We start from the raw sequence: 19,409 nt of genomic DNA on the forward strand, positions 1-19,409 counted from the left end.
TTTTCAAATAAATAATTTACATTGATGATTTTCTATATTTTGATGTTTGCTTTCTCTTTATCTTCTGTTGTATTTATTCATCTCTTACACCTTTATTTAGGATTTATTTTCTGTTCCTTTTCTAGAAAAGTGAGCTACCATCATTATGCTTTCTGTTACTATGAGTTTGACTATTTTAAATACCTTATATAAGTGATGCCATGTAGTATTTGTCCTTCTGTGACTGACTGATTTTACATAGCATAATGTCACCTATGTTCATTTGTATTGTCAAAAAATCGTAGGATTTTTTCCCTATTAAGACTGAATGATATTCCATTGTTCATATATACCACATGTGCTTTGTCAATTCACCTATCAATGGTCATATACCTGGTTTCTCTTGGCTATTGTGAATAATGCTGCAATAAAATATGGGAGGTGCACATAGCTCTTTGAGATTCCCATTTTAATCATTTTGGATATGTACCTAGAAATGAGATTGCTGCATCATATGGTAAGCCTTTTCTTAATTAATGAGGACCCTCCCTATTTTTTTCATAGTGGTTGCACTATTATACATTCCCACCAAAAGTGTATAAGGGTTTTATTCTCCCCACATCCTTACCATCAAGTATCTTGTTTTCATTTGATGACAGCCATCCTGAGAGGTATGAGGTGATATTCATGGTAGTTTTGATATACCTTTCTCTGACAGTTAGGTTGAGCACCCATTCATATACCTGGTGTCCATTTGTGTGTCTTCACTGGAAAAATGTCTGTTTCAGCCCTTTATCCATTTTTAATAGACAATTTATGGCTTGAATGTATTTTCTCCTACTTAGTAGGTTGCCTTTTTACTCTGCTGATTCTTTTGCTGTGCAGAAGCTTTTTAGTTTGATGTAGCCCACTTGTCTATTTTTGCTTTTGTTGTCTATGCTTTTGGTGTCAAAACCAAGAAATCATTGCCAAGACCAATGCCAAGATTTTTCTTTATGTTTTCTTCAAAGAGTTTACAGTTTCAGGTCTTACACTTAAATCTTTAATGCATTTTTAGTTTATCTTGGTGTATGGAGTAAAATGGGAGTCTAATTTCATTCTTACTCATACCCAGTTTTACCAACACCAATTGTTTAAGAGACTACCATTTTACAATTTTGTGTTTTTGACACCCTTGTCAAAGATCAGAAAGTTAGTTTCATCATGTTTGGTCACATCACATCCCAAATTTGTAAGGTATCTAAATGCAACTAAAAGTAATGTTAAAAAACTGTTGTTGGCTCTCACATGGCATTCTCGCACTGACTAATTTTTCTGCATTGGCATTATTTTAATGATGCAGACATTTTTTGGGCAAATTAATATACATTCTTCTATCCATACTGAATTTATTTAAAAACATATTTTTCCTGTACTATTTTCAATGAGCCATGTTGAATAAAATAAATTTATTTTAAATCTTTATTTTCTAAATATTTAATTTAGTTTAATTTCAATACAAAAACATATTTTACATGGGATTAACCCATGTTTTAGATTAATTTGAGATTTTAACTATTTTGTTAAGTTTTGATGTGATATCAGAGGACTGTCCTATTTTAGCTTAATAATGTAATAATCTGTCATGTATATATTCATAAGTCCCCTTGGTAAACAAGGGAAGTTCTCAGTATCTTGTAGATTCTCTGAGATAAGCAAGATGGGAGAAGAATCTGAGAGATTCAGACTCCTAATGCTGAGAATCTTGGCCATAGAAACATCTACTCAAAGAGGAGATGGAGAGGAAGAAAGGAAACATGAAGCAGAGACCTTAGACTATCCATAGTGTTACATAATGCATTGTGTTGGTGATACAGGCACATGCAGGATCCAGTTATCTACCTAGCAATGACTCAATGACTAGGCTATGCAAGATGAGAGATTATCAGTAAGTGGGTGCTTTCTGGTGGTTCTTTGTTGTATCCTGACAATTTTCTTCTAAAGTTCTCCTTACTATGATATATATTTGCCTATTTCTGTACTCACAGTGATTTAAATGCTAGCCTTATAGCTTCAGTCAACATTATTTATATAAAAAATATTGCTCTGAGGGTTACTTTGTTAAATTGCTTAAGTTGTGCATATGTTTAGCTTCCTTCTAGTCTCAGAATGGCAGAAGTAGTCTCTTATTTTTAGAGACTCTCAAGGACTAACTTTGTCGTATACGTTCTTGATTTATTTAGATAAACTTCAGCTCATTGACTGTTCTTTAAGATTTGAGGGATCATTCAAAAGTTAAATGACTGCAGAAACTAATAAATTAAGAAGAGAACTGATGTGGATATTAAACTCTTCATTGTTTAATATTAAACTCTTCATTGTTTAATATTAAACTATTTATTGTTTAATATTAAACTATTTATTGTTTAATATTAAACTATTTATTGTTTAATATTAAACTATTTATTGTTTAATAAAGAGTTTAAATTATGGAAAAGACAGAGTATTTTTCTTTTGTTCTGCAAGCCAGTATTGCTCTGGGTGCATTTTTTTCCCCAAGGATTTTATGTAACAAATTGGCAACTGTTTTGTTTTGTTTTGTTTTGTTTTTCTCTGTGTTCAGGCAACAAAAGTAATTTGGAATATTTGTGCATCCTTTGAAAGGAAAGGGAGGACAACAAAATGTTGCTATATAGTATGACCACTCAAATTTTTAAAAAGCTAAGTTTAGGGAAAAATATATTGTAAATGATTATAAAATGAAAGAATGAACTTTTTGATAATAAATAAAATGGAAACCTTAATTTAATAACAAAAATACCTAAAATATATTATGACATTTGTCTTCCTCACTCTGGAGGACACTTGGCCTTTTCTCTCTTATTATATGTTGACTAATTCGCTCAGAATCAGACTGAAAAATCACTTTTCACGTGAGTTAATTTCCCTAGTGGAATCCAAGGTCATATCTGAAATCAATTTTTCATTACATTATGCTAAGTGTTGATACAGCTTATATATCGCACTTTCATTCAAATATTTTCTTTACCTTTATGCATATATAATTGCCACATATTCATACTTTTTATAGTAGGGTATTTAACTTTTTCCCAAATATACATATATAGGGATCAAAGATACAAAGTATAAATTTATGACAATCTAGAATAGCACTAGTTACTTATATAAATCCAGGTAGTTCTTAAGTAGAGCTTTTGGCAATAATTTTGGTTTATTATCGGAACATAACTTTAGTTCAAGTCTCTATTTCTATGGTTGTTATCACATATGTGTTTATTATTGGGGAACTTTCATAATCAACTTTCTTAATTTATTCAATTTAAACTTAGAGAAAAGTAATTAGAGATATAGAATATAAAGGTGAGAGGAGTTTCTTTGTAATGTAAGTGTTGTAAGTTTATTTTTAATGTAAGTGAAGGTTTATTGTTTTATAATAGACTTTATTTTTAAAGCAGCTTTATATTTACATAAGAATGGATGAGACAGTTTCTATATAGAAAATGCCCAAATAGCACATAGTTTCCCCTATTGTTAACATCTTACATTAACAAGATACATTTGTCACAATTAATTAACAAATGTTGATTTGGTATTACTAACAATAGCTCACATTTTATTCAGATTTATTTTTTACCTAATGTCGTTTTCTGTTCCAAGATGTAGGCTTTTAAAAAATTTACTTTTTGTACTTACTTTGTATTAAAGCAAAGTATTTCAATCTCATCATGTATATTTCCTGCATAAGTCCTAGAACCATCTTTTCTCCAAAGATCCCTTTATTAGATCTTTATTAGATAATCATATTAACAACCAAGATTTTACACTAAGTGTGCTCATTGCCACTGAAGACTTACTCACTTACACAGCATATATACATATACATGCTGCATAAATATATATGCATATAGTAATCCATGTATTTACATATTTATAAATATTTCTATATGTAACCATCTTTAATTTTATTATCCTAACCATGATTTCTTACTAATGTCTCAACTCTAAGCCATTAATAAATGTATCATTCTAGCCTCTTCCCCTTGATTATCTATAAATTTCCTGTCCAACAATGAGAAACCTGATTTCACCATGCATTATCCATTGACTTGATTATTCCTAATGATGTTAAATGTGTTTAATATCATCTGATAATTTTAATTTTTTCCTAACATAATATAAACATTTTATTCTGAGACTATATGTTTTACTACTTAATCTTTTCAGCTGTTTTTCACTTCTTATCTTTTGCCCTATTAAATTTAAGGACTCAGCCTGACTCATACATATATTGTTCAAGTCTCTATTCTTTTTGATGTTATTTTCTAAAATTCTTTGTGTACACATTCAACTGCATCAGGTGATCTCTTACAATCAGTATGTATTTTAATATAATAGGACTTGGAGTAAAACACTTTGCAGACCTTTGAGCAATTTACAATAATTCTACTATCTCATATACATTTTAGGTGTATATGTGAGAATGTGTATGTGTTCGTGCTATCATCTAACATCCATGTTTGTAAGCCTCTGCTTATACATTAAAACTCACTAGATATGATAACAACTCTTTGAAATTCAAAGAAAAATCTATCAAATACCTAATACAGGTTTGTTTAACATGACTTTATGTAAAATATATTGAGAAGAGGTAACTGATGGCATATTTTTCTTTGAGAAAATGACTCTTTTTATTGCTCATTTTATCATATACTTTCAGGGATAAGTTATATTGAAGAATAGATTCTGCCTATTTTGATTAGGCAACACTATAATGCATTGTAGATTTTATACATGTCAGATGATTTCTTATTTGAAGATGATAAATATGATCAATGATAGTAAAACAGGTGTTTAATCTTATTTTTTCAGTAGTAGGTAGAACTTCCTTTAGCTCCATTCATGCTTCATTGACCAGTAAGGGGATATTCACAAAGACTCTTGGCTTGATCAAACTTCAGTCATACTCCTGAATTTTCTCTTAGGCCCATCTCTGCACCTCCTTGTAAAATTTAGTTTGAAGAAGAACATTGCCAGGTCACTTTGGCAAGAACTTCCCAACATTTGATATCTGATCATCCTGCGTATCTGATCAAGCTTCTTATCCTTCAGTATCCCTCAGATGATGTCTAATGACTGTGGCTTGCCTTCAATACAAATCCTATTAGGTCGGTTCAGCTAGAATCCCACTAACTCTTAAGGTTCATGCTTAGTAATTTTCCATGCACTGACATCCCTTACCGCCCCCTGCTCCTTGATTGTAAATTTCCAATTGTGTATGCTGTATTCTGAGTTGAACCCAATCTCTCCTCTACTGCAAAATCCGATACTATGCAGTAGTCCTGATTAAAATTTACCTTACTATTTGCTTTAACGAGTGTCATTGAATAATTTTTCTTTAACAGTATGAAAAGCCTGATCATGGAATTGATTTGTAATCTATGACCAAAAACTAGTGAAACTCTTACCAGCGCTTCAGGACAAGCAGACCCATTTAGCTAACTTCAATACCAAAGTAGATATTTCAATTGTGACTTATTTTGCATAGTTTCACACTTTCTCATTGCTGCATATTTTAAATTGTAAAAGCTATTTATGTATTGATACTATTAAAATATTTTGGAATAATACTAATATTTGTAAGATTAATATAATTGACAGATCCATGGGCTAGTATATTTTGGTCACATTGATATACATTAGAATTGCCAAGTTTTCTATAGCTATTATTTATCACAAAATTACCCTCTTATTCTTTGTAGTCTGAACTGAATTTGACCAGTTGGTTTAAATGGAGGCTGTTTTTTGAAAATGAGTCTGCTTATTGGTGTTCTACTATGTCTTTTTGAATAAAGGAATTTATGTTCTTTTGTACTAGTTTATGTATTATTCATATATTAACACATCTAATCTTCACAAGAACTCAAGGAGTTTGGTTTGATTATTTTATAGGTGAAGATAGTGAATAATAGAAAGAGCTTTAAAATTATTTAAGATTGCACAGCTAGACAGTGGCAAACAAAATTTGACCTTACCTTGGACCTAAATATGAATTCTCTACTTAGGCACTATATTTGCTATGTGTCACCTGAAATATGATCTCTTACCTTCTGGTCTATTTCATTTGAAGGATAACAAGAACTTAAAAAAAAACTGTGAAGTAATATTAGTAGATAAACCTGGATTTTTAGAATTTTCTCCCATGGAAAAGTGGTAGTGTTGGTATTAACAGCAAAATTTAGGTATTTCACCTTCACCTTGTTGGTGCCTTCACAAAATATTTAGCTCTCAAAATATTAATGCTCCTGAAGCTCAAGGCTATTGGTAGTTAATTTGATTATGCAAACTTAAAAACAAATATAAGTAGGATAAAGTTTTGGTGCCAAACAAAACTGAATTTTCATAGACTTCACTGGTGGGAGACAGAAAATCTTCTTCATTCTGAGTCCTTGTGGCATAGGCTTCTGGGCATATGTTTTGACTGAGGATAAACAACACGATTTAATCTAAATAGAAATTAGATATATTTAGCTAAGAGAGCTTCCATTGATTGTATGTGTTACATTGTACCGTGACCGAAATACTGTTTTGGTTCTGTTTTATATTTCAATAAATTTATTTTTTTGAATAATATGATATTTATGGAAAAGTTTCAAAAACAGTTCAGAATTACTGTACACATCTTGCCTAGTTTCCTCTATTATTAACAACTTGCATATCTGTGGCACAGTTATCAAAACTAAGAAACTAATACTGGTGCACTATTGATTAACCATGCTCCAAGATTTATTTGAGTTTTATTACTAATTACTTTTCCATTATTGCACTGTTTCTTCTCCAAAATGCAGTCTAGAGTATTGGATTTATTTGCATTTAGTTACTGTGTCTCCCCAGTCTCCTGTGGTTTGTGACAGTTTCTCAGTTCTGTCCTTTTTATTTTTCCTTTTACTTTGATAGTCTTGGGGTAAAATGGCCAAGTATCCTGCAGAATGCCTCAATCTGAGTTTCCTCAATGTTTTATTTGTTTGCTTATTTGTTTTTTTATAATTAGATGGGAGTTATGAGGTCTTGGACAGAATACCACATAGGTGATGTAATCTTACCATGGCCTATTATAGTATCTACTTGATGGCCCCAGTAGTGTTTCATCACCTGGTTAAAAATAGTGCTTGCTAGGTATTTCTTCTTTAAGTTGCTATTTGTTGCTTTTCTAGCCTTCTCTTTGGAAGTGAATCATTAAGTTTACTCTAACATCAAAAGTGGAGAGTGGGGAGATAGGAATTGTGTACTACCTTGTGGAATAAGAAATATCTGCTTATATTATTTGGAATTATTTTGTAAGAAAGATTTATCTCTTCTTTGCCATTCATTTACCAAAGTATTCTTTAAACACACAAATAAATTCATTTTTAAACCATCATGTTAGCAATTATTTCTATCACTTGTTGCATTGGTTTCTTAATTTAATTAACTGAATTAAAAACAAATAATTGTGAGCATTATTGCTTTTCTTATATGATATATACCTTAAGAACATTACACTATCATTGTAAAATTGCCATTTGAAATTTTCCCTGTAATTTATTTTGAGTGTGGTAAGTGATAATAAAAATTCAGTGAAAAGACAATTATAAAACACACAAATAGTATACCTAAAATACATATGACTGAACATACCCTTGTGTACACATAACATTACAATAAAGATGTGCATTTTCAGATGATTTCTGCAGTGCTGATGCTTACAGATACCCTAATCTCCCCAGGTGGGAAATGTCTGCTTTGTATTGCTTCTGATACTACCAAGGTAGAGTGGCGGTAAAATAAATGCTGCTAGAAAATTCAATGACTGTAAACAAACAAACAAAACACCAGAATAAGTCTGGATTTGCTTTATTTTGCCCATGATTTTTGTTTAAACACTGTATACAGAGTTCTTTCATTTAAGGATGTTTAAGCTTTATCATATTTGAGAAAGGCACTTAAGTTAAACTGATAAAAATGAAATTACTGTCTCAAAGGCACTGATGCAAGTTTAACTAGTATATTTCTGGTTTCTGATTGCCTTCAGTATAGGGTTTTAAGAAATGATAATAAGTGGATATTATTAAGACTGACTCACCTGGTTCAAATTTAACCCTAGTTCTGAGTTATGCTTTGAAAAAATTATTCATTTGTATGTTTTCTTACATAGTTGGAACATATATGACTTTCTGCTATATTCAGTCTTTAGATTTGTTAACTAGAAAGGAGACTAAATAAATTTCTTATAAAGAATCAGTTTTAACAAATTCTTCATTAAATAGATAAAGAATAAAAACTTTCCCTAAAATTTCAGAGATTAATTGTGAAGTGAGACTTTTACCCAGTGGCCCTTATAAAGACAAAGCTGATTCAATTCAGTGCTCTTGTCTGAACACAGAAGGATGCACTTCTATTGGTGATGATACCAAATTATTTGGTCTTCAGATATAGTCACATATTAAAATATTTTTAAACATAAAGATACATAAGTATTAAAGATAAGACTATAAAAGTAAAATTTTTGAAAATTAATTATATAAATGTATTTTTGAATGGACAAAGTCATCTTATTCTAACTTTTAAGTGACTAGAATCCAGATTCAAACTTCTTACTCAGAACTTAACTAATATTTCACCCAATCCTCCCATTTTGCAGATAGGAAGTGCACTGAGAAATATTAAATTAATAACCTCAGCTCGCCTAAGCTCAGTTCACAAAATACAGTTTTACTTAGTTGAGTTTTAACTTTGGTTCAGAGTCCTAAGTTTAATTCTGTGATAGTCTCTATTTGTCAGCCCTAACATGTGAAATATCTAGGTAGGGTATAGATTGTACAAGCAATTTTACAGAGTAATTTATGTGACGAGTCATGGGGTTACTGAACCAGTCAGGAATTATAAGACTGCTGCTACATAGAGAGAATCAATTAAAAACAAAAAGGAAGCAAAGCAATGTGAGATAAACAAAGTAGATGTGTATGACATTCTTAAAAGCATCTGTTTTAAGATGTCCTGCTGGTAGGAGAAAAATTAAATTAGATTCAAATATAATTGTGACATATTTTAGAATATGAAATGTCATTCTGTTTGTCAGGCAGTCTTGTGTTACTTGGATTCACAGCAATTATTATTTTTTTAAATTCAAGAGTGATCTAACAAATAGTCTGTCTTACCCCTAATACCAATGCTGAAATTTTAAATACTAGGTAGAAAATATTAATCTTCATGAAGGTGTTTATATCCTTGGAATGGAAAATTTTTCTCTCCATGGACAAACTGTTGATTGTTTTTCTCTCCTATCTCTGGAGAAATGGGAGATTTAAATTTACTTTTATAATCATGTTTTTTCAGATGTATCTACTTTCTAAGGAAAAGATAATAGAAGAAACTGGGATTTTGGAAATAAATACAATAAAAGACCCATCAACTAAAGAGTGAGTTATTAGTAATGTGCATTTGAAATGCTGCATCATGTTTATTTGAAAAGTAAATGATTCTGTCATATCAGATCATCTGAAAAACTGACAAAAATATATCCAAAGTAAGCCTATGTAAATATATTTATAAAATTTATAATGGAAATATATAAATATACTTATGATATTTATAATGGAAATATTTAATTCACATAATATAAATATGATTTAATTAAAATATTTCATAGTTGATAAAATATTTTAGGCTTTTAAATTTTACTTTGAACCAGTATAAATAGCTATCTTTTTAACATTTAAAAGGAAAATATCATTAGCTTAGCATTTTACAGGTTTTCAAACTCTACAAGGGGAGAAAAATGAAAACAAAAAGCATAATTTTGTATTTGGAAGTGCAATGATTAGGACATAAATTATAATTATAAAATAATTAGGTTATATTACATCATATTATTGAAAGAAGGCTTCTAAACCAGCCTGATTAATGATTGCTTCTTTTAACAGTAACACATTTTCAAATCTATAGAAAATAAAATATTTAACATCTTACCGTCTAATTAATATGCTCATCTTTAATATTTTGGAGACCTCTCACTTGTATTATAACAAACAGTGAAATCTAAGTGTCCAAAGTGAACCTTTTCATGTTGGTAGCTTTGCAACTGTTACATAACACTAATGCTGACAGCACTTTGCCATCTGACCATCAGTTTTACTTTGGGAACAATGCAGTGATGTTACTGCTGTCATGAGAGCCTTTCATTTAGTATTTTATAATTTTATGCTTATATTTTCTCCATACTAATGTATTTAACATAATTTAAAAACTTTAATATTGTAAAAATTTGGAGGATTTGTGTGTGTGTATGAGTGCAAGAATTTGATATTATGTCAAAAATTGTACAGTCGTCCCTGAAGTAGATGTCAATATTAAGAGCTGAGTAAATTATTTCATAATATAGACTTACTGATAAAAGGCAAAGTATTTCTAATATATGAAAACATGATTACGAATGAAAAAGAGATAAACATAAAACATACGAAGCTTGCTTCTTACTAAGGTATAATAACACTTTTAAAAGAACAAAAAAGCTGGCAAGACACACAAAGACAGATTTTCTCATTTCCTTCCTTGGCTTTAGGGAGAAAATGTACTGTACAGTGGAACCCTGGCTTTGGCTGGACCCAAGACCGTATGTTAAATTAATTAATGTAAATTATATTGCTTTTTTAAAAAAGCATACATTCCATTTCCCATCATTTAAACCTCTGAACCCACATATATACAGAACATGGACAAAACTACACACTGTTTCCTGCTACTAATAATAAGCAAATAAAAGATAATCTTTTAGTAGGTAAACTCATCCTTAAACAAATTTAACTCATATTAGGTGAGTAAACAGATGGAGTTGGCAGAGTGCCTTAAAGGTCAGGAAATTCAGACTTGGTAGAGCTGATGAGGTGGAAAGGCAAGAGTATACCAGAGCTGAGGATTGTCCGGAGAAAAACTCTTCGTTTCTATCCTCACCTTCAGTAATGATCTTGGATTCTTAATGGAAAGTTTTGAACAAAATCCATATTTTATGATGATATATCATGAAAAGAAGAGCCAAATCATAGAATACAAAAGGGACTGTGTTGATTAAACACCTGCAGTACTTAGTATTTATCTTCCTTAACTTTACTAGGTTCTGCCTATAAAGCCAGCAAAATGGATTAAAAACAGATTTATGAAGTAGTTGATATTATTACTTTGTAATTTTAACTGTAGTGTATCATAAATAAAATATTAGGTGTTTTAAAATTATTTTGGATTTGAAGAAAGCACATATAAAGTTATTAAAATTAGTGAGCAACCTATTTGGGATTGACTTTTGTTTTAAGATTTCATGTTCTCGGAAACACAAAGTGTAAATGTAAGGCGTTGTTGGTTCTGAGATTGTAAATACAAATAAGGCTCTTCCCTTTATTTGCTTTTATGTCTCTATATTATTCATTCTCTTAAAACAATGATTAAAAGTGAAGTTGTTGGCAAGAAAAGCAGATGGTTTTTACAGCCAATAATTATAATTCCCCATAAAACACATAGAAAATGGGGATTTGTTGGACAACCTCGTGTATTTCGTTTAAAATATTCTGTTGTCAAATCCATTTTACTCAACTAACAGAATAGGATTTGTGTTAACACTAAGATAATCCTCATTCCTTTTCTCATTCTTCATGTCCACAATTAGCAAATGCCTTTTTAATATGAGAAAATCAAAGAAGTAAGAAAAAATACTTGAGATAAAAATGTTAGTATTGTTATGGGATCTTTGGGTGTTGCTTTTCTGGCCAGAAACCTCTGTGGCCGACAGTGCGTTTTCCCGAGTTCTTGTCCTCCACTCAGGAAGAATGAGGTACGCAGACAAGTGGAGGGAAAGCAAGATGAAGAGGAGCTTTGCTGAGTGTTAGAAAAGCTCAGAGGAGACCTGCAGGTGGGTAGCTCCTCTCTATAGGCAAGTCATCCCTTCAAGTGTTCAGCTCTCAGCAGAGTGGAGGCCCTGGAGAGGCAGGAAGCCCTGCCAGTTTTCCATGGGCGAGCCTGTAAAAGGCACCACAGTCCCTATTCCAGTCTGTGTTACTGGCAGCCTGGTCCCTAGCTTTCAGGCCTTCCCGGGACTAAAGGTGGGGCCTCACTGGAGACCCATCCCCTTTTTAATATGAGAAAATCAGAGAAGAAAAAATATGTGAGATAAAATTGTTAGTATGACTAATCTTCCTTGATTATTTACATATGACTCTTTTATAAACCCATAAACAAAAGAGTTTACCTGTGTTTAACAGAGAACGATCTTCTCCGTTATTAGTCATTAATCTGAATTTACTTTTTCTTTCAGAGTCTACTTTAGCATGCAGTTAAGAGTCACAATTATGATGCCAATATGTGTTTCTGGACTTCAGAAGAACTTAATACCACCTCAGTATATCTTGCCTTGTGGGTTATCAATAAATATTTCATATCATTTTGTTTCTTTAAGCCTTAGAAATATGTCATGTGAAGTATTAAGATAGTCATAGTTCTCCAAATCTGAAGAATATATTATGTGAGAGAATTAAATAGCTTTTCCTGAAGAATTTTTTCATGATAAAAGTCACTTAAAAAGCTCTGAGCATATCTCATTTCCCAGAGCACTGCCAGCTCCCGTTCCTTTTCTACACAATTTGGCTTTGAAAATCCATTATCTATCTGTATATTTGTATCAGTGTAGTTTAAAAAGTGGCTGGTCATTCTTCACTGCTGAAGCTTGTTGAAAGTCATTTCTACTTACCAGATTCAGTAATTGGGCAAGAACAAATAAAGTACATAGAAATCAGTGTCTCTGCAAAGAGACTAGTATAATTTTTGCAAACACTGTCACTACTTTGTTTTATTTTCATGTGTACATCCACAAGATTGAACAAGTTGAGCACTTGATGCAAAAAGTATAATTTGATTATTTTCCTTTCTCTGAAGATTTCCTTGTTATGTCTGCACGGGTTGGACACCAAAGGGTCTATGATCTCACTGGTCATATTGTGAAAGGTCCTCTGGTCACAGTGGCCCACAGAATATTCTCGGTATATAATTACCAAGTTTTTTAGCATAAGCCAAACTTACAAAATCGTGTTCATTGTTCTGGAGTGCTTTAGGATCATTTACAGCAATAGTAAAAGAGAGAACTTTCTAATTAGAAAACATAAATTTGTTTATGGAAATTCAACTTTATTCTCCACATTTGCTAATTTCAGGATTGTACTTGGGCAACTGAGAAGAAAATGGGAGTGTAATTACAAAGACACTTCTTGAATATAGCACCATCTTGAGGTGTTGACATTCTGTAGGCTCAGCAGGTGTTCAAAGACGACACAATGTTTCATTAAGTGCTTTGGTGGAATAAAGTCTGGTTTTCTAGGAAACAGCCCCTGAGATGATGTGGTTTACCTAACGTAGTGATTCTTTTTTTTTTTTTTTTTTTTTTGAGACGGAATCTTGCTCTATCGCCAGGCTGGAGTGCAGTGGCGCAGTGGCCCGATCTTGGCTCACTGCAACCTCCGCCTCCCAGGTTCAAGTGATTCTCCTGCCTCAACCTCCGGAGTAGCTGAGACTACAGGTGCGTGTCACCACGCCCAGCTAATTTTTGTATTTTTAGTAGAGATGGGGTTTCACCATATTGGCCAGGATGGTCTCGATCTCTTGACCTTGTGATCCGCCCACCTCACCCTCCCAAAGTGCTGGTATTACAGGAGTGAACCACCGCGCCCGGCAATGTAGTGATTCTTACCCGAATCAATAATGAGTCTCAGCCCATGATCATTTCTCAGGCTGTGACTGTGGCACTTTTCTCTTTCTGGTTAGAAGTGAGTTGAAGAAGAGCAAGAGAATGTTCAGAGAAACATGGGAGTAACTAATATAATCTCCCTTCTCAAATTATGTGTTACCAGAATTACTTTTTCTGATGGCCATGATCAACTAGTGCTGACAGAAGTATTATTACTTATACCGTTCATGTTATTATTCATTTTCCTTGATTACTCTTGATGCTTATTTTTGTTAAAGCGACTATTTTGATTATTTTCTATTTCCCATTTTCTTAATTTCTGTTACTTTTAAATACATATTTATTTCATGTACTTAATACGTTTAGTTTGTTCTTTTAGCTTCCAAACAAAATTATCAACATAGAAAAGACAACACAATTTAAAAAATCTACAGTAGAGCAGCAAACAGTTTCTGCATTTGAAATAGCAACAAATGTTAGAATAATTATTAGTATGTTTTTATGTCTTTGTGCCACATACTGTGCTATGAATCACTTCATTACACAGTAGGGTAACTTAATGTTATGTTTAGGCTGAGTGCAAGGAAACCAGGAATATCCAATAAAAGAATGGGTATTTACATGTGAAAGTATTGGGAAAATTATGGTGAAGGAGATAACTGTATTACATAGAAACATGGAAGGAAATTATAGGAAAAGGGCAGAGCACAACTAAACACACAAGCAAGAAAGTAAATGGCTTGCTTTGGGAATAGCTAGCAACTTTTCTTATTAACACCATATGATCAAAATTATAACAAAATTTTAAAAAATGAAACAATGCAGGTGTTTATGAAAATAAAAAGGATAAAGAACTGAGAATTTTTGCCTTGATTGTAAGCCTGTGTGAAAACTGTGAAAACTGTTAGATGTTAAATTTCACAAAAAGATATGGAGAAGAATATTCATTATAGAAAACAATAAAACAGGAGTTAAAGGCCAAAAATTCAAGCTAAAAACTGTTATAAGAAATTGATAAACAGTATTGTACTCTATGAATCTATCTATGTCCTTATCTATGCATCTATGTTTTGTAGAATGCAAGTGGAGGCTCTGAAACTTCTTATCCAGCCTCCTTTACCTTTCCTCCACTTTTCTTCCTGTCAGTAAAAGGAAAACTCTATTTTAACTCAGAAATATTTTGCTCAGAAAAGATCTCAGAAAAAAATCTCAGAAGTGTTTGTGGTTCAAAAATCTGTTTCCTTAAAAACTTAACTTTTAAATACAGTAAAAAGTATTAGATCCTCTCGTACTTCTGAGTAAACATCTTTCTAACTTATAAAACTAATTTGTAATAGTATCCAAACTCTTTCCAAAAATGTTCAATATGCTTTTTTATTAAAATAGATGACATATGAAGAATTTACCATAATGAAAATATCTTATATTGTTGATTGAAAATACCTCACTAATTATTATATTTCAATGTCTGTGACTGTAAAAATGAGAGAATTATACTAAATAATTGGAATAGACTTTGCTAGCTCTAATTGATGTGAGTGAATGCATTTTTGTTATTATGAAATAACCCAGTACATTTGTAGAAATATAAAAATGATTTCTAAATTCTGTAATTAAGTTACATCTAATGAAATTAAACATTTTATTTTATTATTTTTCTCTTAATTGGCCAAATGTTACATTTCTCTAATTAAGTAATAGGTGGGCTAATAGAAAACACCTTATATTCAAATATCTGTCCTTAATGTTTTAATGGACAACTATACATTTTCCAAGTGCTCAAATAGGAAAAAAACATGTATTAGAAACTTTGAACCTGGTCCTCAAAGCAATACCTGTTTCTGAGTAGCCAATATCACCACATAATTCTGTTGTGCAATGAAACTCAGAAAGTTTTGTAGTTGTTGTTTTTAAGACACTCTAAATCTAAATATGTAGGGTAAACCACTATGCTTCATGGCCAGGAATTTAGGCATACTGATTAAAAGTCTTTCAATAGTAATAAGACTCATCTATATATCTCTCAAAATAATGCCACCAACTCCCTCACACATACTTTCTTAAGTCAACATCCTCTCTTCTACATTAAAAATGGAAAACAAATATTCTCTTTTAAATAACTTCTAAGTGATCTGCTCAGAAGTTGTACCTCAGCCTCTTGTTTCCTCATTTATGTTCTGATCTGTTGTGAACTATGGCCCACTTGGTTGCTGGTCACCACTTAAACAGAAGCATCTATCTCACTTCTTGCAAAGGGTGAAGGGAAAGGCGATATAAACAAACCACATTTCATTCTACTGACTTCTACTTTTTCTCCACGGCAATACTGAACAACGCCACCTGAGTGGGTCTGACAGAAGAATTAAAGTTTAATTGTGCAGTAAGTATATGTGCAATAAATATACTGGGGTGCAAAAAAATACCATATCTACTTATTTTTGAAACCGAATTCAAGCTCTCCCATGCAACTATTCTTAAGGATGGAATAAAATTCATTATCAGTCATGAACAATGGTTGAAATGAGGAAGATTCCTATTTTTTTTATAATCCTACTTAAGACTCTAGAAGAAAGACTCTTCTTCAGTCCACGACACCAAGTCTGGAATGATGTGTTCATTGATCCAGCGTACCTTGAGATAGCTTCTCTCCTCTCTTTGACTCTAGCTTAAATTCAGTGATTATTTTAGAGCTGAAGGCTGGGACAACCTGAGTGCTGTTTCCAGGAGACAGCACCACAGTCATTCCTGGGGACTCAAGAAAAGGTATGACCCATAAAGTCTTAATTCTCTTCCTAGTTCCTGTTGGACACTTTTTAGACACCCATTCTCCTGCTTGTGCAAATTCTGCCAAAGTTTGTCTTTAAAAAAGACATTAATATCTTAGGGTAGAAAGTGTCTTCCTTGGATTAAAGACATTAACACATCTCTGAGGAAAGAAGATAGAAGTTCATCTCTTCATCCTTCCATACACCCAGAGCAATGGGAACAAATCAAAATTAATTTATCAGTCATCATTCTACCACATATGATTTGTCCCATTGTCTGGCATGAAGAAAGCAAAAGCGTATGTGGATACAAAGGGGCATCTAAACGTTTTACCATTCACATTGATCAAAGACTTGCACAGAGAAATGTAAAATTTTAATTGTTTATTTATCTTATTTTTTCCAACTTTTATTTTAGATTCAGGAGGTACATGTGCAGGTTTGTTACATGGATATTTTGCCTGATGCTGAGATTTGGAGTATGAATGACCACATCATCCAGGAACTGACTATAGTTCCCAATAGTTTCATTTTCAACTTTTGCCCTCTTCCTCCCACCCCCCTCTAGTAGTCCCCAGTTTCTATTGTATCTATTTTTATATCCATGTGTACTCAATGTTTAGCTCCCATATATAAGTGAGAACATGCAGTATTTGGTTTTCTCTTTCTGCATTAATTAGGATAATGGTGTCTAGCTACATTCATGATGCTGCAAGGGACACAATTATTTTTGTGTCTGCAGTGTATACAGTGTGGTATACACATACTACATTTTCTTTTTTTTTAATCCACCTATGATGTGCACCTAGGTTGATTCCATGTCTTTGATATTGTAAATAGTGTCTGTTAAATATGTGAATAGATTTGTCTCTTTGGTAGAACAATTTGTTTTGCATATATACTCAGTAATGGGATTGCTTGGTCAAATGGTGGTTCTGTTTTTATTTATTTATTTTTTTTTTGAGAAATCTTCAAACTGCTTTCCACAGTGGTTGAACTAATTTACATTCCTATCAATGGTATGTAAATGTTCTCTTTTCTCTGCAGCTTCACCAGCCTCTGTTGTTTATTTGACTTTTTAGTAACTATTTTGACTTATATGAGATGGTATCTTGCTGTGGTTTTGATTGGTATTTATCTGATGATGAGTTCTGAGGATTTTTTATATGTATGTTGGTCATTTGTATGTTTATTTCTTCTGTATATGTCTAGCTAGCTATTCCAGCACCATTCAAATAAGAATTTCATTCCTCATTGGTTATTTTTGGCAACTTTTTTGAAGATTAATTGGCTGCAGGTGTGCAGTTTTATTTCTAGGTTTTCTATTGTGTTCCATTGCTCTATGTGTCTGTCTTGTACCAAAACCATGCTGTTTTAGTTACTGTAGCCATATAGTATAGTTTGAAGTCAGGTAAGGTAGTGTCTTCAGCTTTGTTATTTGCTTAGGATTGCTTCAGGTATTCAGATTCTTTTATGATTCCACATGATTTTTAGAGTCTTTTTTTTCTAATTCTGTGAAAAATGGCATTGGTAGATGAAGGGAATATTGTTGAATCTGCAGATTGCTTTGGGCAGATGGCTATTTTAAAGGTATTGATTGTTCCAATCTATGAGCATGAAAAGTTTTTCTATTTGCTTCGGTCATCTATGATTTCTTTTAGTAGTGTTTTAGAGTTTTCCTTGTAGAGCTCTTTCACTGTCTTGGTACTATTCCTGTGTATTTTATTTTGTTTTTGGCCATTGTAAATGGGACTGCATCCTTGCTTTGGCTTTCAGATTGGTATGAATAAATGCTACTGATTTTTTTATATAGTATCCTGACACTAACTGAAATTATTTATCAGTTACTGGTGCCTTTTGACAGAGCCTTTAGGGCTTTCTTTGCATAGAATCTTAACATCAGAACAGAGAGATTTTTGACATTTCCTTCCTATTTAGATGCCTTTTATTTTTTTCTCTTGACTGATCATTCTGGCTAACACTTTCAGTATTATATTGAATAGGAATGGTGAGGGTGAGCATCTTTGTCTTGTTCCAGTTCTCAAAAGGAACAGTTCCACTTTTTGCTGGTCCAGTATGATGTTGGATGGCTGAGTTTGTTACAGATGGCTCTTAGTATTTTGAGGTATTTTTGTTTGGTGCCTTGATTATTGAGGAACTTTATGATGAAGCCATGATGAATATTATTGAGAACTTTTTCCAAATCTATTTAAATGATCATATGGTTTTTATTTTTAATTCTGTTTATGTTGTGATTTATATGTGTTGATTTGCATTTGTTGAATCCAACTTGCATCCCCAGAATGAAGACTAATTGTTAATGATAAATTAACTTTTTGTTGTGCTGCTGGATTTTGTTTGCTAGTATTTTGTTGAGAATTGTTGTGTCTATGTTCATCAATGATGTTGGTCTGTAGTTTTATCTTTTATTGTTTCCTTGTCAGATTTTGGTATTAGGGTGTGATGCTGGTTTCAGAAAAGAGTTAGAAAGGAATCTTTTCTCAGTTTTTTGAATAGTTTCATTGAATTGGCACCAGATCTTATTTGTAATTTGGCTATGAATCCATCTGGTCCAAGGCTTTTATTGGTTTCTAGGTTTTTATTACTAATTCAATTTCAGCTCTTGATATTGGTCTGTTAGGGTTTCAATTTCTCCCTGAATCAATTAGGAGATTGTGTGTTTCCAGTATGTATTACTTTGTTCTCACACCTCTATAAAGAACTATCCATGAATAAGTAATTTATAAATAAAAGAGGTTTAATCGACTCACAATTCCTAGGGAGGCCTCAGGGAACTTACAGTTATGGCAGAAGGCAAAGGAGAAGCAAGCACCTTCTTTACAAGGCAGGAGGAGAGAGAGAGAATGCAAGAGGGGAAATGCCACACTTTAAAATCATCAGCTCTT

The 19,409-nt window shown here is 32.2% G+C and overlaps 1 protein-coding gene and 1 long non-coding RNA gene across 7 annotated transcripts in view; one reads left to right on the forward strand and one right to left on the reverse strand.

Annotated features, from left to right (window-relative positions):
- The window catches only part of LOC109027669 (uncharacterized), a 130,117-nt gene extending 120,028 nt beyond the window's left edge, over positions 1 to 10,089 (reverse strand). For all 3 annotated transcript variants that reach the window (XR_008681346.2, XR_008681347.2, XR_008681345.2), the window contains exon 1: positions 9,985 to 10,089. This is a non-coding gene — a long non-coding RNA (uncharacterized lncRNA). The remainder of the gene's footprint in view (positions 1 to 9,984) is intronic.
- The window catches only part of LOC129534673 (putative uncharacterized protein encoded by LINC00575), a 403,213-nt gene extending 387,912 nt beyond the window's left edge, over positions 1 to 15,301 (forward strand). Inside the window, exons 4-7 of one of the 4 annotated variants that reach the window (XR_010134756.1) lie at positions 9,352 to 9,434; positions 10,577 to 10,627; positions 11,776 to 11,914; positions 12,317 to 14,597. Coding sequence is in view for 1 of the 4 variants with exons in the window: in XM_055392499.1 (XP_055248474.1) it covers positions 9,352 to 9,379 (28 nt within the window). In the remaining 3 variants the exon portion in view is untranslated. Of the gene's footprint in view, positions 1 to 9,351; positions 9,686 to 10,576; positions 10,628 to 11,775; positions 11,915 to 12,316 lie in introns of those variants that run through there. The other 3 variants (XR_010134755.1, XR_008681344.1, XM_055392499.1) reach the window with 3 other exon arrangements.
- Positions 15,302 to 19,409: the final 4,108 nt, after the last annotated feature.

This window comes from Gorilla gorilla, chromosome 6 (assembly GCF_029281585.2).
Source record: "Gorilla gorilla gorilla isolate KB3781 chromosome 6, NHGRI_mGorGor1-v2.1_pri, whole genome shotgun sequence".
In the NCBI taxonomy this organism is placed as follows: Eukaryota; Metazoa; Chordata; class Mammalia; order Primates; family Hominidae; genus Gorilla; species Gorilla gorilla.